General features: G+C 35.9%; 1 protein-coding gene and 1 non-coding gene across 2 annotated transcripts in view; both read left to right on the plus strand.

The window, feature by feature from the left end:
- CCDC178 (coiled-coil domain containing 178) overlaps window positions 1–21,607 on the plus strand; it is a 39,606-nt gene extending 17,999 nt beyond the window's left edge. Inside the window, exons 9-15 of the mRNA XM_030475324.1 lie at window positions 3,111–3,294; window positions 6,166–6,228; window positions 9,690–9,851; window positions 13,180–13,293; window positions 17,254–17,399; window positions 20,446–20,605; window positions 21,602–21,607. Of these exons, the coding sequence (XP_030331184.1) occupies window positions 3,111–3,294; window positions 6,166–6,228; window positions 9,690–9,851; window positions 13,180–13,293; window positions 17,254–17,399; window positions 20,446–20,605; window positions 21,602–21,607 (835 nt within the window). The remainder of the gene's footprint in view (window positions 1–3,110; window positions 3,295–6,165; window positions 6,229–9,689; window positions 9,852–13,179; window positions 13,294–17,253; window positions 17,400–20,445; window positions 20,606–21,601) is intronic.
- Window positions 22–92, plus strand: TRNAG-CCC. The gene has a single exon. It is a non-coding gene; the product is annotated as a tRNA-Gly (tRNA).
- Window positions 21,608–24,757: the final 3,150 nt, after the last annotated feature.

Below are 24,757 nucleotides of genomic sequence, written 5' to 3' on the forward strand. Positions count from 1 at the left end.
CTGTAGTACCCCCATGTGGAGGCACCAGTGGTGTAGTGGTATCATGCAAGATTCCCATTCTTGTGATCCGGGTTCGATTCCCGGCTGGTGCAATAAAATAGGTTTGTTTGTGTTTCCTGTGGGGTGGCTGCAGTAGTGCAACTTTTAAGCAATGAAATCACGGTGAGGTGCCCCGCATATTTGGGATTAAACCTTTGCAGGCATGCTGGCTATTTTTCTTTCATGTTGAGCTCAGTTTATTAGGGCTATTACAGTTTTTTACAGTATCTTTGACAAATCATAGAATCATGGAATAGACCTGTTTGCTTGTGTATTTAAGGTAAGGTAAATTATTTTTCCTTCATTTAACAAAGAAAATGACACCCTGTATTAAAGTGAGAGAAATATTCTGGCCACTAATTCAGCAAAGAAAATGCGTGGACAGTGCCAGACTGTTGTGGGATTGCAGATTAAGTATAGGAAACAATGTTGTATATCCTGTGAAGATCCTTACAATATCATTTAGATTTATCATTCTAATTCAGCAGGTACTCAGTGGTAGTAACAATTTTTCAGTAATCCCATCCTTCTACAAAGAAACATTCCATTGTAGAATATATGGTTTATGTGATCTGAGAATTCTGCAAATAGAGACATAGGAATTTTATTTATTCAGCTGTATGACTAACCTGGACCACTGCACTAATATGAAGTACCCTAGACATGACCATTTATTATAAGATAGATTATAAGATCTTTGACCAATTTAAACACTTTCAGATAAAAGGGCTGTTCTTGCCACTTTCTTCTCATCCAAAATTGGTAGTTTTATGTTATATTTTGGAAGGGGGACCCAAGAAAGCTGTTTAATATTCAAGGATCACCTCCTTCCAGCTCAAAAGCAGTCCATTCCAATGAGTAGGAAGTCAGGAAAAATGCCGGGACACTTGCATGAGTGAATAAGGAGCTACCAGCAAAACTCAGACATGAAAAGGAAGCATAGAGAGGGTGGAAGCAGGGACAGGTAACTCAGGAGGAATACAGAGATATTGAGCATGCAGAGATGGAATTAGGAAGGCCAAAGCCCAAATGGAATTGGTCTGGCAAGAGATATCAAAGGCAACAAAAAGGGCTTCTGTAAGTGCATAGGTCACAAAAGGAAGACTATGGAAAATATGAACCTATTGCTGAATCAGGCATGGAACCTGATGACACAGGACATGGAAAAGGATGAAGTACTGAATACCTTCTTTGCTTAAGTCTTTATTAGCAAGAGCCAGTCTTCAGGAGTCCCAAGTCCCAGAGACAAGGGGGAAAGGCTGGAGCAAGGAAGCCGTACTGTTTGCTGAAGAGGATCAGGTCAGGGAACACTTAAGCAAACTGGACATACATAAGTCCATGGGCCTTGATGGAATGCAACCACAAGTGCCGAGGGATGCCATTGTGAGGTCACTCTCAGTAACTGACTAGGAGAAGTGTCTGAGAACTAGAGGAAAGAAAATGTCACTTCTATGTTCAAGAAAAGCAAGAAGGAGGACTCAAGGAACTGCAGGCTAGCCATCCTCACCTCAATCCCTGGGAAGGTGATGGAGAAGATAATCCTGGAAACCATTTTCCAGGCACATTTCACAAGGATGAGAAAGTCATTAGGGATAGTCAGCATGGATTCACCAAAGGGACATCATGCTTGACCTGGCTGATACCTTCTATGGTGAAATGACTGGCCTGATAGACAAGGGGAGAGCAGTGGATATTGCCTACCTGGATTTCAGTAAGGTTTATGACACTGTCTACCATTAAGATCCTCATAGACAAGCAGTTGTTGTATGGGCTGGATGAGCAGACAGTAGGGTGTACTGAAAACTAGCTCAATGGCCAAGGCCAAAGGGTGGTGCTCAGCGGCACAAAGTCAAGTTGGAGGCCAGTAACTAGCAGTGTACCCCAGGGATCCAGTCCTGTTTGTTTTCATTGATGGTCTAGATGATGGGGCAGAGTGTACCCACAGTAAGTTTGCTGATGATACCAAACTGGGTGGAGTGGCTGATACACTGGAGGGCCATGCTGCTATCCAGAGAGACCTCAACAGGCTGGAGAAATGGGGTGAAAGGCACCTCATGAAGTTCAGCAAGGAGGAGCGCAAAGGCCTGCATCTGGGGAAGAACCACCCCATGCACCGGTACATGCTGGAAAGCAGCTTGTCAGAAAAGGCCTTGGGGGTCCCAGTGGACCAAGTTGAACATGAGCCAGCAATACGCCACTGCTGCAAAGAAGGCAAATGGCAACCTGGGCTGCATCAGGAACAACGTTGCCAACAGGTCAAGGGAGGTGATTCTTCCCCTCTACTCAGCACTGGTGAGGCAACACCTGGAGTACTGGGCTCCCCAGTACAATAGAAACATGGATGTACTGAAGAGAGTCCAACAAAGGGTGATGAAGATGATGAAGGGACTGGAGCATCTGTCACATGAGGGAAGCCTGAGAGAGCTGCGTCTACTCAGCCTGGAAAATAGAGAGGACAGGGAAGATCTTATTGATGTATATAAATAGTGAAAGAAAGGTGCAAAGGGGATGAGCCATGTTATTTTCAGTGGTGTCCACTGACAGCGCCAGTGGGCAAAAACCAAAACATGGGAGGTTCTGTATGAACATCAGGAAGCACTTTTTCACTGTGAAGGTGACAGAGCACTGACACAGGTTGCCAATATAGGTTGTAGATTGTGCACCCTTGGAGATATTCAAAAGACATCTTTACGTGGTCCTGGGCAACTGTCCGTAGGTGGCTTTGCTCGAGCAGGATAGTTGGACCAGATGACCTCCAGAAGTTCCTTCCAACCTCAGCCATTCCATGATTCTATGATGCAGGTTAACAGTATAGATATACAGGAAAACAAAAAAATTGTATACATTTAATTGTTTCATATTAATGAACTATCTGGCCTTAGAGTCATGAATAAAGACACTAATGTTTTGAGGTAGAGCCTGGTGTATTCAGCATAAAATAGCAGGCTAATAAAATACTGCTTTTGATTTTAAAATGGTTTAGCTTTACCTATTCAAAAATGGGGTTTAATTTTATTTTAATCAATACACTTTATACAATGAATGTAATATTTTCTATTTTGTTTCAACAGTTCAACAAGAAAGCAAGCATATGAGTCAGAAATCGAAACTATCTGCAAAAGCATAAGTAAGACTGAACAGCGTCTAGAAAGACTAAATGAAGATGTCTCTAATGCTGAGTTGTCCTACAGTGAAATAAAAAAAAAGTACGAGGAATTGAAAAAAAACAAAATTACAGAAGAAATCTCTTTCAAGGTATATTTTTTAATTAAATTCATTTTTTAGAGTGGAAGAATTGAAAATAATGTTCTCTGTATCAGAGAATTATTGGGCAAACAACCTAATATAAAAAAAAGAATTTATAACGTATGATTTTAACTGTGTATTTTAAAACACTGGAAAAATAGCAAATAACAGTAGTCTCTGGAAGAGAAAATGAATTGGCTAGTAAATGGTCATAGATAATGGCAGGTCACAGGTCACAATAAAGGATAGAAGGAGGCAGGGATGCCTCACTCCTGGGAAATTAATTAAGGAGTTGTTCATATAACACTTTATCAAACATCATTTAGAAGTCCAGGGAGACTGTGTCACCCAATACCTCTTCTCCACATACTTCTTAAATCCTTCAGAAAACTGATGAATTTTCAAACACTATTTCCCAGTGATGCAGATTCCTCTCTTATGCATCAAAATTTCCATGTGTCAGCTAATTTTTTTTTCATAATAATTCATATTATTAGTTTGCTTCTTACAGCTTTGCAGGCTTTATTTCCTTTCGAATTTGGGCATTTGCCCTCTATCGTATCCTGTTTTCTGAGTGATTCATGTTAAGTCTGCCTTTAAGTAATTCTGATCTTCTGTTGGCCTTACATTGTGTCTAGCCGGCTTTCTATCAGATGTGTTCGGAAAAGGGCTTGTTTTACGTCCCTTGCAGATTTTTCCAAAACTCTTATTTAGTTTGCCTGGTGGTATTTTAGGTTTCAATAGGCAAAGTTCAGGATCTTTTTTCCTTTTCTTAGATATAATTTCAAATTTTTATCATCTTGCTGTTAATAGCTTCTCTTCTGTTTAGTGGTGTTGATTTTCTTTTCGATATTTCCAAAGTATCTGTCAAAACTTGGCTTGCATGTACTTTGGGCCTCCAATGTGATTCCTGTAAGTAATGTCCCTCTAGCTTGCAAGTGTTTTGTTCTTTTAGCTGTTCCTCATAAAGTTTTTAATAAACCCTTCTAATTTTTATAAAAATTATTTTTTAAGTTGACTACATTTTAAAATTACTACATTTTTACATTTGACTACATACACTTTTTGTATTTTTGTTGTTCATTAAGCTCTCTTCTCAAGTCATAGCTAGTGTTAACATCCCAGGCATGTAGTCAGTCAGAAATGCCTTGCAAAGCTATGCATTTGTGGTTAGAGATAGAATTTCATTCTGAACATATTCTGGTTTACTTGTTGGTAGAACTTAACTTCTACATGAAGCCATTACTAGTGGTCCTGCCTTCAATGACGATTGGTTTCTAGCACCACTCAAGTTGATAGAGTGCCTTTGTTAATTAATACCTCCATTACTACCACTTGCAAAATAACCATTCTGTCAACAGTTTTAAGTTACTATTAGTTTGCTATATTGGGTCTTAGTTACCATAAATTAGCAAAAGCATTCAATTTATAATGATTTAAAGCATACATACTCATATGAAGACATACGCAGGGACTGTGAGCAGGTGCACAGAAGGTAAGATACTTCTCTACCTAAGCAACAGTTGAATACTGGTGAATTTTGAATGCGATCATATAAATGAAGGTGCAATTTATAGTTGACTGCCTGGTCTCTGCTGATATTCTGTGAGAGCAATTACCCCCTGGTGTGTCTGAAAAACGTGTCTGTCTGTAACCACCAGTTAAACTGTATCCTTGGGCTGCTGAATAGAGTGAAAAATATATTCATGCAATCTCCAAGTGTTACCATTAGTCATTCAAAATGCTGCTGCATTTTGGAGAATAGTCCAGATGCCACAGTTTGCCTAATAGACTCAGGATTTGGATTGAGATACACTATATGCATATGTGGGTAAGGAGGTGTGAGGGGGTGGGCAGGGCCGTGGACATAAGTTGTTGCTTGGAGTTATCCTTGGAGCCAATGTATAAACTTTTGTCTGGAAAAAAAGGTGTTTACTCATTGATTATAGGATGTGTTTTCCACATGAACATTGATCTCCATTACTTCTATTTCCTTGAAGTTCTTAATAATCTTTGGGGATTGCGGTTTGAGAATATATGAGGATGTCTGGCACCTGTTTTTGTATTTTCTTATGTATGTGGCATCTGGGAGATGTTTATGACCTTGTTATGCAGAACCCTCCCTCTCCAAGTGCTGATGGCATATGCACTTCCAAAGAGCAGATACGGATGTGAATAAAACATCTTGAATGAATGTGTTTCAATATTAGCATTGGTTGAGTCCATTTCTTACTTTGGTTTTGGCCATGTTGTGCCTAGTTGTGTTTAAATAATCAGTTTTCCACTCCCTAAATTCACTTAAAAAGGAAAGAACCCCATTTAGGGTTTGAATTAGATTGTAATAAGATATAGTTATGATGGTCTGCCAATCTGACATGCATTCAGATTATGTATGTATCAAAGATTTGCAAGGTGCAAACTATAATAATGTGATATGTAACTGTTATCCTAGAAGTGATATGAGTAGGATGGTCGTATAAAAAAAGGGCTAAAACATGTTCAGTTTTTTACTTGAAATTACAGAAAAAAGTCCCTTCATGTAAAATATAGAAGGCACTGAGATTTTAAAATTTTGAACATTTGATGTTCAATATCCATTTAGGTAAGCCAGGACAGCTTCTCAATGTATTTGTCTGTTTATTTTATGCTACGAAAAATAAATCACATTAAATGTAGAAAAGTAATAAACTTTTACTTTTAAATTATAATATGGTCTATATTTATTTACCTCTTGTGCCTGAGACTCTTCCTTTTTATGTATAATTTTATGATACTTGAGAAAAAATTGTAAAGCTATGCTCCTCTTTACTGTGATGTTAATTTTAAATTTCTACTGCTGTTGTCCCTTAACTTGTTTCCTTATGTTTTTTTCCGCCTAAGAATTCAGAGTTGGATCTTAAAAAAGAAATTCAAGCTCAAAAAGGTGTTTGGAAAGTGATTCAGGTAAACATAACAGTAACCATTTTACTTGTCTTTATTCTTCTTTCCCTTCCTACCATGAACTAACTTCAGGCACCTTGTGACCAGCACACATAGAAGGCTAATAGGTTTTGCTAAGTAACAACGCCTGATGTTTAACAACTAGGAAAATTTAAATACTCATGAAAACATGAAACACTTTATTTGTAAACAAAAAGTTATTCAGTTATTCACAATAATTTCCAATTTGCTGTATTAGATAAAAACCCTTTAGTAATAATCAGTATACGCTACATTATCATTTGAATTCAGTTTCTGTGGAAACTGCAATTAGACCTTTACCATTTTACCATTGCAATATATTGATGCTTGCATATGTAAAATAGGGCAGCCCTAATACCATTTATTTTCTCCTGATGTGAAACTGCTAAATTCATGCAACACACTTCAGTGTTCCTTTTTTGGAAAAAAAAAGTGATTTCAGTGATGCTTTTCAGTCATCCTCAGGCAAGTGTTGATATTTCTTCAGCTTCTCTGACTGAAATCCCAAGTTTGGCATCACCAAAGGAGTGTGCTATCTATATCTATCCTTTGGCAGATGGATACTGTTAGTTGTCTTCTGCAAGATCGTGGATAATGGTCATATTCAAACTGTTCTAATAACTACAAGTTCTTAAAGCCTCAAGCAATACACTAAGTAGAAGCTCCAGGACTATTTTCTGAAGTCCTTAATCTCTGCACTCGGTGTCACCAGCAAGACGTAGAAGTCCTTAAAGTGAGGTTGTTAGAATCAAGCTCTGGCTTCTGTCTGAGCAGCAACTTTCCAGAGATTGCTCCTTCAGTCTCTATGATGCCAGAAAATAAAAGTCAGTGTTTCCTTCAAAGTTTCAGTCCAATAACACAGAGACCTGGTGTGGTGGGTCTGACCCTGGCTGGATGCCAGGTGCCCGTTGAAGCTGCTCTATCATTCCCCTCCTCAGCTGGATGGGAGAGAGAAAATACAATGAAAGGCTCATGGGTCAAGACAAGGACAGGGAGATATCACTCACCAATTACTGTCACAGGCAAAACAGGCTCAACTTGGGGAAATTAGTTTAATTTATTGCCAATCAAATCAGAGTAGGGAAATGAGAAATAAAACAAATCTTAAAAACACTTTCCTGTCACCCCTCCTTTCTTCTTGGGCTCAACTTTAACTCTAAATTTTCTCTACCTCCTCCCCCACCCCCAGCAGTGCAGGGGGATGAGTAATGGGTGTTGCAGTCAGTTTATCACACGTTGTGTCTGCTGCTCCTTCCTCCTCAAGGGGAGAATACGGCCAGAACTGCAGGGGGGCATTGCAGTCTTTTACTGCAAGTCCTTGAGTCAGAAACCACCTTTGGCTGCTTTTGCAGTGGTCTCAGATAAGAGAGATTTACTCTGAGAGCTGTCAAAGGCTATTTTTTTTTAGAATTGAATGTTGGATTTACTGTGATGACCAGAAGTCCTTCTGAGACTTTTGTTCCTTTTCATTTGAGAGAGAAGTCTGAACCTTTTTTATTTGCTTCTGAATAGTCACAATCCCCATTTTGCTTTTGTTAGGCTTGTTCACTTCCATTCTGTCACTTTGAACTGTAGAGTTCAATAGCAGAATCTAGTATCTACACATCGCATTTCTAGAAATACAAGCCCTAAGAGACATTTTGGGTTCCTGTTCATCTCAGACATTAGCAGAAAGTGTTGAATATTCCTCTTCTAAGCCAGGTGGTGCACAAGGTTGCTATCACGTGCATTTGTGGTTGATGCACAACTTCCCTCTGATTCTCAGGTTTTGTTGCAGAGAAGGGTGGAGGGAACATCTCTGGGCTGACTCTGGCATGACTGCCACAGCATGATGGGATTGATTTGGTGCTTCCAAACCTCTTTGTCCCTATTTGGTATTCAGTACTGATCTTTTTTGATTATTCATTGAAACTAAAAGGCTTCTTTCTTTGTCTTGAGTCTTGGCAAAGAACTTCAGTGGCATCTTTAGCCCACTCCTTTTACAGGCAGAAATGAAAGAACACTTTCCTAAGGGAAAGTAGATTTTGTGCTCAGAATTGCTTTTTCATTGTAGTTCATATTTTTTCAGGATAAGGAGGTTCTTGAGATGAACCTTATACTTCTTTTAAGTTGGTTTTAAAGTTGTGTTTCAACTAAATTTATTTTTTCCTTTTTTTATTTCCAAAGCCTCATTTCTCTGGGCTAGACCACCTTCGTATCCTTGCTGTCAAGAGTTTTTTTCTTGACAAAACTTATGATGATGTCAAAAGATGTTGAAAATGCAAAAGCTATCACTAACTAGTGACTGTCAAAGTGTATAGCAGTTTAGGTGAGCCTCTGTACTGAGACAGCCAAAGGGAACCACCTAATGCCATCTCGGTATAAAGCAACAGAGATTCAGAAATAGAGGTTTTCTGGGAAGCTTGTCCATTCTTCCTACTAAGCATAATGTCACATGGAATGTTATCTGTAACTTTACCTAATATTGTGCCATTCTATATGAATTCAGAAATTATGCTGCATTTCCTACTTGAAATACTCCTGGTAAGGATAACTATTTTTGTAGGCTATGTTTCAAAACTAGAAAAATGAGTTATTTACCACCTAGCATAGTGCTTTGAAAAGGGTAATTCTCATGTATGGTTATTTCTTTCTCTCTTTCCCATAATCTTCTTGGCTTATTCTGCTCTGTTTCTACAACTGAAAGGTACTCGAAATGTCTCAGTATCAGATATTGTGTATTCTCTTTGCTACACAGATAAATAATTATTTAAGTTCAAGTGATGGTGAATTTTGCATATTAGAAATCATAAGTATTTGTAAGACCTGACCATTCTGAAGAACACAGCTGGCAGTGCATAATATTTCTTTCTTCTTTTGGTGGAGGGGAGAAGTTTGGACTGGGTGTATGCTTGATCTTGTATTTCCCAACCTTGAAGAATGTTCATTTATTTTGCAAAGGTTGTTCTATTTCACTCTTCAGTGTTTCCCTTCTCTTTTTTCACTCCTTTTGAAAAAAAAAAGAAGATACAAATAACTAGGAACATACCTATGGTAATTATGTTTCCCATCAGAAAAGATTTTCACTTTTAATATTTGGAATTTTAATTTCTTTTTTATGGACTTCTTTTCTGCTATTTATTTAAATAGTACTGTAAATTCATTGTTTGCTTCAATGTCATTTTTACATTTCCCGGTATATCTTACTGATTCCTCTGCTATAGTTGTGTTAGCTGGCTATTCGGCATTTCGTATTCAAGGGCTTCTGACATACATTAATTTAATGGTCAGCTTTTCCTTCATTTGGAAGACCTTTTTAATGACCTTATGTTGTATTTGTTAAATTTTGTTCTATTCTTGGTGTTTACTTAAGAGTATAAATGTTCTTTCAGATTTGGATTTTTTCATGTTCTACTTCTTTTGAAATACTGGAAGCTAATTCTACATGTATTTTTAATAATCAGGACAGGATTAAATCAATATATGGTGAGCTAGAGGAAGAGCAAAAAGAGAAACTCAAGAAAACGAAGGAAGATATGAAGAAGATAGAAGAGATTGATAGACAAGTAGCTGCTATAGAAGAAAAATATAAAAGAAAAAAAGATATATCTAAAGACAAGCATGAGGTAAAAGTAGTAGATTCTGGACCACTCACTAGATTAATTTTTTTTCATTATTAGACAAAAATATAAGAGGAAACAGAAATCCATAGCTCAGAAGAGTTGGATTTTGCAGCTGTGCAGTTGTGCTGTGATACCACATAACAAGAGGCAACATAATTCCAGCCTTATTTTTAATCTTTCTTACTTCCTCTATTAGAAAAATCTTTCTATCTCTTTTAACTTTTGTGGTCTGTTTTCTCACAAAAGGGAAGACTGTTTTCTGTCAATCATGCTTACTTATAAGCTTAAGAGAACAATTAGTATATAAACCCCCAGCCATGGCATGCTGGGGACCTTCTTCACTTCCCTGCACTATGGATGATACTGATAAAAAATGTTTTTCCTTTCTCTCATGAAAGGTCTTTTCTGTATAATAAGAAAAAGAAATAGAAGTTCCTCAACCTACTTGAATTGACCTAATTAAATACACTCTTCTGAGCATTTCTTTTGCTTCTGGTAGAGTATTCCTATTGTTACAGTATGACATGTTTTGGTTCTCCCCACTATCATCTTAAAAGTATGACCAAAGAGCCATTTTCCTCCAGTTGCTAAATGATGACCTTGTAGCCTATTCGCCATATTTGCAGGGTATACTGGTGGTGTTAACCTTCCCTGAGTTTAAAACCTTGCAGAACTTTTTAGAGAGATAACCTTTTGTCCAGACCTTCTCAAGAGAGTAACAGGAATACAAACGAAACTTGTATGACTGAGAAAAATTTCTTTCATTATTCGACTTTCCTCTTTTAGATCTGGTGATCTTTCAGATGTTTGAATGATTTGCTTATATGGAGTGCTACAACAGTGGTAATAGAAGAAAGAGGGAAAAGTTGACAGTATTTTCTAAATAAATTACTGTTTGAAAACAAAGTATTACAATGATAAATGGTTTTGAAAAACACCTGATAGTATGTGAATCAATTGACTAGTAGTCCTACAAACATGAGACCTTAGCTAGGTAGTCAATCATCTCCTTTAGCAATACCAATATTTGCATGTCCCCCTACCATCTCAACATCTGTAGAAACAGACCTTATTGTTCTAATATGATGTGGAAATATTCAAAACCTGAACTGTAGTTTAGTGCAAGATGCAATGTCTATCCACTATACTGAAGCAAAACCCTCAAGCAGAACCATTTAGTCTTTCTCTGCAGAACTCTTTGGGATGTAATTTTTCGGGGGGGGGGGTGGGGTGGGGTGGGTGGTGATGTTTCTTCTTATTATTAATATTATTATTGTTTAATTAAGAGCATTTCCATACCTTCGCTTTATCTTTTTTTGTATGTCTTTTTCTTGAGCAGGTTGTTAATCCTTTTCTTTTTTGGGGGAAATGGCTCTGAAAACAACTGGAAACATGGGGAAAACTTCAATTGTTTTCAGTCTTTTATCACAAGTTAAACAGAGTTTGGCTTTCACACTGATGATTGTCCAATCAGCCATACTGAAACTGGGGGCAGTCCTTCTATCATTACATTTAAATTAAGCCTTGTGTACTGCTCAAAGCCTTTGTTCTGTATGCCACCATGAAATATGTGCAAATCCTTGCAGACAAGTCCTTCCAAATGTGAGCTGCCCCACAGTGTATGAATAGGTGGGCATGCATTGTTCACTGATGAAAGCAGCTTCACAGTCTGGGGAAGGTAATTTGAAGCTTCCCTCTTTTTTCTTTTTTTTTTTTTTTTTTTTTTTGGCAAAGGAAGTAAGTATTTTAGGGATCAGGGCTGCAAATACAGTAATTAGTGTGAAAGAAGTAATTCTTAAGTGTCTGAAAGAGGAGGGCATTTTTACTGGACCTTACTGCCGGAAAAGAAAACGCAAAATGCCTTCATTTTTGTTTCCAAATCAATAGGAAACAAAGCTAGCTATCGATGGTTTGTGTCCAGAATTAAGTCAAAGAGTTTTCAATATTCCATATACTTCTTATGGAACAATTCTTGCAATCAAGTAAGATCAACAACCTTGAGCCTATTGAGTTTAGATACAGGATATTTTATTTTTGCTCAAAGCCCAGATAAAAGAATTTCTGCTGCCTCAGTGAAAAGAAGTTTTTGTTGCAGAATCAGTCTGTAGGTTCATAGTTCTGTTATTTGACTGCTAGTAAATAACTTGTCCCGGGAGATTGTCTTCTTCAGTTTTTTAATACTACTGTATTTGAAGGGCTCGTGACACAGTCTGCATGTAGCAGTACTTCACCATTTTTGGAGGAGAGATGGAGGATGTTAAATAAATTGAGTTCAGATAATGGATTATGTGATGATAGTTTATTTCTGATGCAGGTTTAATAAGTCAAAATGAAAAATTAAAAAAGAAAGATTCCTTTAACAGCTAATAGTATTTGCAAAACAACGCATTAATGGCAGTGACTAATGTTGTTAGCCCTTCCCCAACTAAAACTAAGTAGAAACAATGTGACAAAGATCACATCATTAGTTTCCTGGAAACCTAGAGAGGTGTGGTGTAAGTTATACATCATGGTCTATAGCTGTGTATTCACTTCTGTTTTAAAAGCTTGGAAACAGAGTTTGCACAAGCAGGTTCCTATGTAAATGATATGCAAAAGATATTGTAACTTCAAGGAAGAACTTTCTCATTGATTAAAAGTTTAAATTATAGTCTTGGAATGGTAATATTAATACCTATTTTAATAATCTTTGTTATATATTGTAAATGGAATTTTAAACTTTGGATGATATAACTATTATACAATTCATATAAGCATATTTAGTAATGTAAAGTTTTCCTTATTACATGTATTAATAATTATTATTTAATAATTGGTGCTCACACTAATGATGCAAATGAAATTACTAAGATAGTCAAGAACTTTATCTTGAGGTGCTAATTATTTCTTTCTCCTTCTCCCTCTTGTTAGCTGTCCTTAGCTATATTTTTCATGAGTTAGTGATAATGAATTATAAACATTTATTTTGCCCTTTATACAAACTCCATGAAAGCTATTCCAAATATATATTCCGATTTCAGAAAACTTTATTTGTAACTTCCTTGGCAGAAAGAAAGTAAAGAAGCATGGGGAGCAGAGTAAGATTTTTTTTTTTTTTTTTTAGCTGTATTATGGTAAACACCATATGAAGTAACAGAGATATTTTCTATTTTATATGTGCATTTTTTCATTCAAAGCAGAGAGTATATAAAGCTACATAACAGAAAAATGGGTATGGAAGGGAAAAGGTAACTCTTTAGTATTTAGTAACTAATATATTTTCTTGTTTCTGTAGAATGTAGGACAATAACTTTTGAATACTAACATGTCTGTTTATTCATAAACTCTCCAGAAGCTTTCCTGTTTGAATCAGAGAATACAAGAGCTAGGTAAGAAGCAGGAGCAAACTGAGCAACAACTGGAAGAAAAAAGAACTATTATGCAGCAACAATTAAATGATACACAGGTGAATAATTTAATGCTTGTATGGCTTTTTTGAAGTATGTTTAATCTCAAAGGTTAGGCTGTCATTTCTACACAGTTGTCTTGGAATTATATACATACCTATATTGTATGTACTATTTTCTGTCTCTTGCTCGAACTAACCTATGAGGTCTATAGCCTTGAGACAGTGTAAAGTACAAAACAGAATTGATATTGGGGTCATTGAGAAGTCCTTTGCTTTCTTCATTTGCTACACTGACTCAGATTGCTTGAGGGGCTTTAGAAATGCAATGGTGAAAATCAATAAAGGACAAAAAAGATTCTAGCATAATAGGAAGTGCCTGCTGATTGCATGTTTGCTCAGCAGATGGCATCTTTTTGTAAATGATAGCTTATATCTGCTGTATCAGTTACTAAACTCTATAATCCACCAAAGGGAATTACTGAATTTCATTATTGAACACTATGTTTTATATAAACATGATTATAAGCAGTAGAAGAAACAAACACTTTCTTTCTTAGGTTCAGTTCATTTTTATTATTCTTTCACTTGTATATTTTATAAACTTGTTAGATATTATGGCATAAAAGATGAGTCATATAGGTTAAAAACAAAAAAAGAAAGAAATGTTTTCATGTTGTTCAGAGTAACTTCATGAATATGGTAATCTCTATTGAAAACTCTGAGACTTCGTATATATGACAGAATCTTAAATTTAGCACTGGAAAAGTCATTGATTCACACAGGTTTCTAAATTTGGCAGGGAAGACAGAGTTTATACATCCCTTTCTGTTAAAGATTGTGCTCTACCAAACTCCAGGTTTACCAGATCTTAGAACATATGAAAACGTCTGATGGGTCAGCTTGTAGATAATCAGTAATTCTACAGTGTGTTTCAGTGCATGTATTTCCTGTACTTTTCATTAGTATTTTTAATGCTGTCTTTCCTAGTAACTGTAAATAACTCTATCCATTAGTTACTAGAGCAATATTTGAGTTGGCATTCTGGAGGAGTATTAGAGGAGTGTTCTGGTTAAGTGAAATAAAACAATGTACAAAGCCTATTTTACGAGATATGTAGACCTCTGAACTGGTAACAATACCTGGATACCTTAAATGTTGTGTTCTTAGAGCTTGATGCAGTTCCTTGATCGTAACAATTGGTATTTTGTAAAACAGAGGCCTTATAAAATGGGCTGCCTTGTTTTTAATAATAACTCATATTTCTAGCTGTGTAGGGTCACACTATATGATTCTGTTAATCATGGTCTGTTTTCAAGGAGAAGTTATTTAAAGTTATGTTCAGAGATTTTAGTGCTGTCCCATGACATTGGCTTGTTTGAAGTTTGTCCAGTGAGTAGCTTAAATGATGTTATGGAAAAAATGGCTATGATTCCATAGTATTCCTGATGCAGGAGCAATATAAAGTCTTCAACTTCCAAGCGATCAAGCAATTCATCCAGTTCTTCATGATTTCAATCCCAAAATACACCAGTAGTCTTGTTCAGCAACTAAGAAAAATCTAGAATACTATTCATATATTGAATAGCTGAATGACGAGGTGTCAAGAGAGTCATTCAGCTAAGGCAAAAAAACTGCACTGTTGTCCAGTACAGCAAGCTATAAGGAGCAGATACCCAGTCTATCAATATTTGGATCACAGAATGTAGAGTATCTCACCATTTTTTGTGGTTGGTTAGTTTTTTTTTCTAAAACCTGATTGTAAATTCTCTGTCTCCTATAATAGGTTCCGGCTTGCACTGACTCAATGGCTAGCATTTCATATGCTTGGAAGCCAACATTTTCAGGTTTTATCTGCCTTGGTTAAAAAGACCTAAAAAAAGTACAGGAAGAAACAAAATTGTTCTTCATTAGCAGTTTTGTTCTAGCACAGCTCATATGTGAACCTGATTCTTCAGCAAAAATCATAGAATCATAGAATTGTTAAGGTTGGAAAGGACCTTAAGATCATCTAGTTCCAACCCCCCTGCCATGAGCAGGAATGCCTCACACTAGACCATGTCACCCGAGACTCTGTCCAACCGGGCCTTGAACACTGCCAGAGATAGGCATTCACCACTTCTTTGGGCAACCTGTTCCAATGCCTGACCACATGATGGTTTCTTTGTGAACATGTTTATGTTGGCCCTGATACCTTAATCATCTCAGATTTCATTATTTGTAAAGTTTAAGGCTGAGATACTTCATTCAGACATCTTGTGCATCACAGACTATCACATTTCTCCAAGTTCACCTGGTAGTGAGAACTAAAACTAATACAATTTTTCCTTAGAGGTTTGAGACTCTCTATAGGCCATTCAGTTGTGTAGGGATTTGCATTAATTACCTTATCTTCATTTTCTTTCTAATGATTCTGTGTTCCTACACGAAACCTGAAATTTCATCTAATCTCATACAGATACACACTACACTTTTACAAAGTTTGTAGGCCTTAAAAAAGTCATGTGCTTGTGGTACCTTGCACACCTTCATATCTGTGTTAACACCTGTTACAGAAGCTTTGATTCCTCATTTTTGTTACAGCTATCTTTTAGGTATACCTCTAAGAAGCACTTCTTTCATAAGGGAAAAGATCATTAGATGATGCTTCAAATTACTGCTTCAGAAAAATGGGCCAGAATCTAAAGAAGAAATTTTTGAAATACTGATCTTTATTTATATATTGTGATGCATTCTTTGCCTACTGAACTGCTAGGTCTTGCAGTATTTATACATGTGCACTTGAATTTTATGTGTGTATATGTATATATAAGCATAATCAAAAGGTATTTTCCTCCCTCTTCATTTGACCCATTTACATAGCTGCTTACAGCCCATTAGTGTGGGTTACAAAATCTAATGCAGCAAGACCCCTTTAGAAATATCACCCAAATAGAAGACTCCCACCTCTTTATTACTATTGAAGTGCTACAGTGCTTTACATTTACCTTGTTCATTGTAGGGAAGCTGCAGCTTTGTTTCCTATGTTGTTCCTGCAGGTAGAATTTGCTTGTGTCATGAATCTTTATATTTTTGGGGTCCTGTGACTGTCAGTCAAAGGTATGACAAAGACACTGCAATTTAATCTTTATTCTGTAAAATAGGAAGTTTAGTGAAAACCTTTTTAAAGTAAAGGTTTTCAGCAGCTAAACATCAACATCTCTTTGAGTTGTGTACTTGTAGCTGAGGAAAGCAGGCAGGTATTCAGGAGTCATTCTCTGTGTTTTAATTCTCTGCTGTCTGGAGTACAGGACAACTGTGGTACGAAAAACTTGACATCCAAAAGAGGACAACTATCTATATAGGGAACTAAATGAAAAATGCCAGTTTTCAGGCTAACGAGGAAGTCATATTCTACCTGGAGAACAGCAAATAAAAATACTAATTCTTCCTGCAAGTTGAGGCTGTTAGGTATATACCTAAACCAGTATTACATTTTGTAAGTACCATTATTGATGGTCTAGCAGAAAAAACTTCCAGTTGAGACACTGACTCTGCATATACTTAGGTGAATAGGCCTAGACTTAGATCATATGCAAAAATTGTTACTTTTCACTATCATTAATAATGTTTTTGCTGTGCAAGTCAGTGCTTATTTGAAAGACTTTTACATATGAAAGCAAAAATAAGAAGGGATATGTACTTTATGAAGATGGTGACCTGCAAACATGCACACATTGATATAAAAAAAGGCAACTGCAAAAATACAAGTGCCATAAAGTCTTGTGGATATGTAGTAGAAGAATTGTGCAACAAGTTGGAGGACTGTAGCTGGATGTGCAACATCATGATCTTACAGAAATTCAATTCTTCTAGTTGCACTAAAAGCTTTAACTGTGCCCTCTAAAAGAAGTTCTCTTTCTTTGGATATAAAAATTTCATGAATTGTTGCCCATAATCATGTGCTTAAATGACAGAATTTGGAAAATCTAGCCCTGCCTAATTAACATGCTGTGTTTGGGGTGTTTTTTTAATTCCTAGGAAAAAATTTCATTTGTTTCCAGTCAGATTGATGAAAATTCTCACACTGTGGAAAATTTAAAAACTGAACTTAAAGAAATACATGAGTTATGTGACACTAAGCAAGCAGAGATGGAAAAAACAGAACAATCTTCTGCTGATTTGCGGTAAGACCTATTGAGTATATGAATTTTAAAGGATAGTTTATTACTTTTACTAAAGTAATTTAGTAATTCTACTGTATTACTATTATTAAAGATAGTTTTATTACTTGAAAGTATTATTTCTAGGAAATTTAATGCACTTTTCATCAATAATTTGAGAGTAATTTTCGCTGATCACTGCTTGTAGTTTTAACACATCTGTAGAAGTTATTAATGATAAATTGCCTCTCAAATTGAATTTCAGGCATCAGAATTACTTTTGGAAATCTGATAACATTCATGATCAGTTGCATCCTTAATTAATGGAGTATTCCATGCACTCTGTGTTTTCTCTGGTTTAAGAAGTGTGGACCTACTCTTACTGTGACTGATGAGTCCTGAAAATAGTCTCAAAGGGCTCTATTCGACTGATAATGCAGGCTGCCTTCTAGGCCATGCAAGCCTTGGAGGGCTGTATGCGCTGATTACACAGCAGGCTTACTCTTCAAGGATAAAGGTGAACCTGCTGTGCAATGTCAAGGAGAAAGCAGCTTGGATTGTTGAATTGTACAGGATGACTAAATAGTGAAAAAGTCATCTCTACATCATTATATTATGGATCCCTTTCTGTGATCACATTCACTTATGTACTGTTGGTATTGAAAGATCTTTGAGAGATTACACCATGAAATTCCTGACTGGGGAAAATAAAATATTTTTTTCAATGTAGGTTTTTTTAGCTGGGTATGTGGTATTGGATATGTTTTGTTCCCAACTCTCAATTCAAACAGAACGATTTGGAGGGACCCGATGTGCAGTGGAACTTACTGAACTTCAAGAATGGAAGACATGTTTCCGTGACTGAAAATCTTTTCTCATTTTCCACAGATCTTTAGCCAGCAGTCAGTAGTTTCCTATCAATCAGTGACATGTTAAAGTCATAGAAGAAAGTGATAATATCAACACAAAGTCGTACTGAAAGATTGTTCCAACAATTCCTTGTTTCTATATAGCTATGAAGTCCATCTCTTTCAAAAAGGAATTTTCTTGCAACTTGTCCAACTTCTAAACCTAAAACAGACACTAATGAAAACTTTGCATTTGTCTTGAGAACCTGCTGTTGGAGCTTCCACCTAACAGAAAGAACTCTAAAGTCTAAAAATTGTCCAAAAAGAACCCCTTCCAAATTATGCATCCCAACGCCTAGTATTCCTTTTTGTTATTCTCTGAATACACAGGAATTTCTCCATCACATGCCTTGCTGAAAACTGGCACCATGCTTACACCTTCTGGTCATCAGAACATTCAGACTCACCGTGCTTGAGGGGCAAAAGAGAGAAGAGTTTGGGGGTGTTGGTGGTTTTTTTTATTGCTTACTGCTTCTCATTAGTGAAGGGGGGGTTTTTGTTTGTTTGTTTGTTTGTTTGTTTGTTTTGCATGCCATCAGGCTAATTCTAGCCTGATCTGGTGGAGAAACTTGAGGTAAAAGAGTCCCTGCTTCTGCTTTCAGTCTTCACTGTTGGCCTTTTACTGGTTCTTCCTAACATTTTTCTCCGACTAACACCTCCTTGACTTATTATTGCTTACCATCAATGCAATAAACAGACTAGATAATAGCTACAAGAGTGAAATAGAAACACTGACACAATGTTATAAAAAAAATAGTAATTTGAAATAAATAATTTTGCCACAATAAAATTGTCTTCAAAACTGAAGTGTACTGGAAAATTTAGCCTAATGTGCTAACCAAAGGAAAATTGTATACCATAGGTATCTTATACCAATGACTTTTGAAAAATTGTTTTTACACTCTTGGAAGACATAAAAACATGTCTTCATATCTGAAGTTAAAAATGAACAGTGAGAAGGAAATCATGGCAAGAAGCAAGTTAAGGGGATGTACTGGAGATTAGGAAGACTGGAAGGGTGTTTCAGTGTAAAGGAACTCTAGATAATTTCTGATTGATCCCTTAGGCCCTCTTTAGAGAGGTTTTTGTAGACACTGCTTCAGAGGAGGCCTTAGATACTCTAATTTTCAGCAAAGTGGTTTGTTGTTCTACAGAGAGTTTCAGAAGAGGATCTTGTGACCTCCAGAATTTAGAACTAAATTTCAAAACTCCTAAATACATCTGTTCTTGCAAGTATCAGACAATCAATAAGAAGAATATATATTATTGGTCCCAGCTTGACAGCATAATTGACTCCTGAGAGGTCAGCATAATCTTTACATGACAGATTTTTCCCTTTCTCAGCCTGTTTGATTTGTTTAAATATCTAAATATCTTATTTTAGTGTTAAAACAGCACTGAGTTTACACAACAAAGCCTTAAAATTAGAAAAAAATAGGCTTAAACTTGTCTCTTGAGTTTCCTTTTTTGTGTCCACATTGTGATACAGTCTATATGTGCAGCCAACTGTTACATTACCTACAAGAATCTAGGTTAGGTTATCTTGCAGAAAATCAGTTAGAAATACTTTTTTTTCTTTTTTAAATATTCTTCTGTCTAAAAGTAACAGAAATATAGGACCTGAGAGAACAGAATGTTAGTACAAAGTGAAAATCTCTGAAAATTGCTTAACTTTACATATTTTGTATGTAGATGTTAAAGAATCAGTAGTAAGTATGGACAGAAACAGAAACAAAATATTATACAAATGGCGTGAAGTTCTCACTTCCAGTCCCAATAAATAACAAAATAGTGGTTACCAAATATGACACTGGTTATGGACTCATTCTGTGTTTCAGAATAGCATATTCATGTACATACTTTACATGTGTGAGTGAATCAGTCCATTCTTTAGAGAGCGATTTCAGAAATGCAAGCTGTTTTTTAAAACTGTGAGAATTTTGTATTTCAATAGACAGACTGAATATGGATTGATAGGCCATGTCTTTAAGTGATCTAAACATTCATGATAAGCTCCATCATATATGGGTTTTTTTAAAAAGGTATTATTATTTGCAAGAAGATGCTATTATAAAATTAAAAATGAAACCTGTAAATTAAGACTGAAAAATAATATAGTACAAGATCTTGATTACTTCATTGAATTCTTTTTTCTTTCAAAGGCGAATGTCAAGTGGTGTGGTGATTATGGAGCAAAATGTTCAAATGGTGTTTAATCACCTCAAAGATGAGCTAGCAGAATATGAGAAAAGGTTAAATCAGGAAGAAAAAACATATGGAGAATTACTACAGATTAGAAAGAAAAAACTGAGAGCTTCAGAAGTGAGTATGACCAGAGCTGGGTTTCTTTATGTTAGAAATGAAACAATTATTTGGTTATTTCTGGCTCTTTTTGGGTCTAAAAAGGATACCAGTTTTAACAAAAGTTTGAAATAATTAGTGTCTTCATGTTCATCAGCAAGTATTTCCAATTAAATAAATCCATACTTTTCTGTAGTAGACTTCTTTATTTCTGTGGATAAAGAAGTCATTCTAGGAAAATTTTAATGTTGTTCATTTGCTTTGACTCTAAATTTTTCATTAATGCTTAGGGCTGTTGAATACTTTCTCTCCCATTTTTCTTTTGTTTTGATTTGTGGATACCTATAAGTAAGAAAAGAAAAGACATCATTTCTTCTAACTTGAAAATCTTTTTCTCCATTTCACCAGGTGCTCAGTAACAAATAAATCTCACATTTGACTTAAGATCAACATCAATACCTTTGAATGTTCACGTTGTTACTACATAGTAATTTTAATGTAATTCTTCATTATTTTTATGGAAAATACAGATAAAAGCGTTTCTTCATGTCTATAAAATCCTCAGTCCCACTGATGCATTTGATTTTTTTTTAAATTAATATGTGAAAAGTAGAATGTGTCATAAGTGTTTGTATTACATCAGAAAGCTCTCTTTTTCTCTGCCTCCTCACATCATGGTGGTAGTAATACCAGCAAAGCCAAATATTCCTTTGGTGCCTTTTGGACAATCAAAAAAATACAGCAGGTCTTCAGTTTGTTTCCCAACAGAAACGGGCAGAAGGCCTAGTATCAGTGGGTGGAGAAAGTTTTGAGGGCATTTGAACTAGGATTTACAGGCAAGCCCTTCAGGGAAGCTAGCTGTGAATCATGGAAGTTGCACCGTGGCTTTTAGGATGACCAGTGTGTCTTCTGGAAAAGGTCACTTGACAGCTTTTGGAAGTTCTCCTGAGAGTAGAAGGTCAAAGCACAACTTACTTATGTATTGAATGATAAAGTTAATTTTTCTCCTTTAATCAGAGTTGAATGAAAAGGAGTTTCAATTCTGATTTTTCCATTGAACAATTTCTGTAAAAGTCCTGACTTCAGGTAATGTGGTACGATGATTATAAGGCTTTGTCACCCATGGTCTGGTGGTTTACTGAAGTAGTAATGGAGCTTACATGTTAGGCCAGTTTTCACAGTCTTTGCTTCTTCGAGTCTGAAGCTGGGTGAGAGCATTCAATCCCTAACTGACACATAATTCAGTAGGAATAGACTAAGCATACTTTTAAGGTGAGCGATGAGTGGCTGGAAAAGTAGTCCTCACAGGATTAACACTCATGGGAAGAAAACAGTAAAAAAGCAGTGCCTTGAGTACAGGAAGCAGTTCAAAAGGTTCTGATCTAGGCTTTCTAGAAATTCTGGCAAGACACTATACTGAATGAGAACTGCCTGTCTTCATAGTTGAAAACGTTACAATACTTTGTTGCAAGTATCATGCAGTACAAAAACTAAAGGGAAGTTTCGTATATAAGCTGTGAATATATATGGACATGTCGTATGTCTTCATAGCTAAGCTGAAAACAAAACCTCAAAGAATTCAGCATAAGTTGTATCTTTTAGTCTGTGCTGTTACATGCTTTTGTTGATTCAGGGCCAGATTTAAGCAGGAACAGAAACTCTTGACTCTGAAAATGGAAAGTTAAATCATAGTTCCTTCTATGTAAGGAGAAATGCAGATGTATATGTCAATACAAAAAGTTAGAGGTGCTCAGCTAGCAGTATAATTTGGAAATTAGAATTATGTATCATCCCCATTATCTCAAGACGGACAGGTATGAGCCATTACACCTTATGCAGAAGAGAATGATGCACTAATAAATGGAAATCCCAGCCAGATATCTATGAAAAAGTCCGAGAAAATATCCTTTTTGTGGTGACTTGTAAATTTTGTGAAGATGAGTAAATGCCAGTAAGCAAGAACAAGAGGAAGGAAAAACTTTTTGCCTAGAAAAAAAGGTTTGAATAGCTTGAAAGTAAGGGGATAGAGAGTGACATCTTTATGCAAGAAAGAGGTTCATTTCTTCTGGAGGCTGTGTGGGACATAAAGTTAAATCCATAAAGGAGAGAAAACAATTTCTTATCAAGAGATAAACTGTCCAGAAACTAGGTGAGAATTTTGGTGAGATAGCTAGGGACCTTTGTCAGCATTGTGTAGAGAAATGGAGTTGAAGAGTAAAGGGAAATTGAGTTGAAGAATGGTCCAGATGTGGGAGAATCTGCATACAAAACAGCTTCAACACAGATCCAGACAGGGAAAGAAATTTTGTGGGGCAACTTGTGCAGTGCACTCAGGAATAGAAGCTGCCTACAAATGATCAGGGCAGAATAGGATGCAAAGCTGAAGAATCTTTGTGCCTGGTTCTTGAAGGAACACTTGTGTGATTTGGCTAGAGAGCTGAGTCACTGATTTGCAGACCTAGATTCTGTCTTCTCACAGGAGAAAGGGCTGCCAAGTGGTGACTACGACACATGAATGTAACAAATAACACAACTAAATACAAGGTGTGACTTTTGTTTTACTAATGTCCATGCTACTAAATGTGGGAAATGTACATATATAATGATGAAGTTATACCTTACGGGCGTATTCTATCACTGTGCTACTTGTAACTACTCTTACAGTTTCCCATTGCCTGAAGTTCTACAGAGACAGTACAGTCCCCAAACTATCACATTGCCTTTTGGTTCAGTGCTAATATGTGCTGTATTAAACACACAGATAAAAATTCTTTGACATAACGATTTATAATGAACGTTGGATCACGTTCAGAATGATTATGTTGTGCCTTGTTTTCTTAACCTCAGAACAATCATGTTTGCTCTTATTTTCTGCTGCTAATGTGATTATTGTACTTTCGATTAAAGTAACTGTAAAAACAATTACTGTGGTTTTGAAGGTTGAGCAAGACATTTTGAATGACCAAAACTATCTTGAAATGTGAAAATTTGTTGTCATTAGTATTTGCTATTGGTAACCTCATAATATATTTCTGAAGCGCAGATGTGCAAATCTTTAAATTCAGACATCTGTATATACGGACTTACGCTTTTGATAAACACTTTAAATGCTATTGCCCAAAGAATTAACCAATATGCTAATACTTTGACTTTCTTGTTGCTTTGAAATAGTAGCAATACCATAAATCTCTAATTCAATTCATTAACATTAGTCTTCTCCTAAAAAATCCTTGCCTCCCAATACTGTTTCTTGATTTTCTAAGAATTTATTTGACCATTACATGATATTGGGAAAAAAAGACAGTAATAGTTTGATATTTCTTTAGCATTTTACCTTAAAATTAAAAATGTTCTGTAATGTTTCAGCTACAATTGAATGAGAATTTCTCAGATATACAAAAGGACATTTGGAAATTCCTTTAATGGAATGACAATATTGTTTAAAAGAGGGGGCATATGCTTCTAAAAAACTGTTTTCTTTAAATGTTATAGATATTAAAACAAGCTTTGAATCAGTTATTATTAAAAAGTTTAGTCTGCAAAGGTTTGATTAGAAAGTTTTTACCTTAATTGCTTGTTTGGGTTTTGTTTGGGTTTTTTAATTTATTTATTTATTTTAAAATAAATCAGTATGTTTCTATGAGCACTTTCTTTTTCATAGAAAAGCATTTTCTACCTGGGGAATGATGTGTCAGAAAACCCATGTCCACTCCTAACAGCTAGTCAGGATGTCTTGTTTCATCAGATAGTGGGAATATTTCTAACGAAATGATCTACAAAATGGCATATTTCAGAAGGGATTGTTATAGAAATATGATCATATACTGCTGAAAGCTGAATTTAGAAATAAGGAAAACCAAAGCTAGATCCGGGGGGCTGTTTATCATTACAGTATTAGGTAAAATCCACTGGGTGTATTTTATCATTTACTATTCATCTATTTAGGTTATCTTCTTATTTTCATTATTTTCAGTCTTGCTGCACTAGTACCTTTGGAGCAGTTTCCATCTCTTACTTTCAAAAAATATTGTTATTCAATATTAATGTTACTGAAGGGCTTTGTAACACCATATCTGTGTAAACACGAGAGTTACATTTGAAGATATATAACAAAAGAGGGGTTTTTTTAAAAACTATAGAGCCGTTGCTCCCTTTAGGCTATTTTGTATGTGT

This window comes from Strigops habroptila, chromosome 1 (genome assembly GCF_004027225.2).
Source record: "Strigops habroptila isolate Jane chromosome 1, bStrHab1.2.pri, whole genome shotgun sequence".
Lineage (NCBI taxonomy): Eukaryota > Metazoa > Chordata > Aves > Psittaciformes > Psittacidae > Strigops > Strigops habroptila.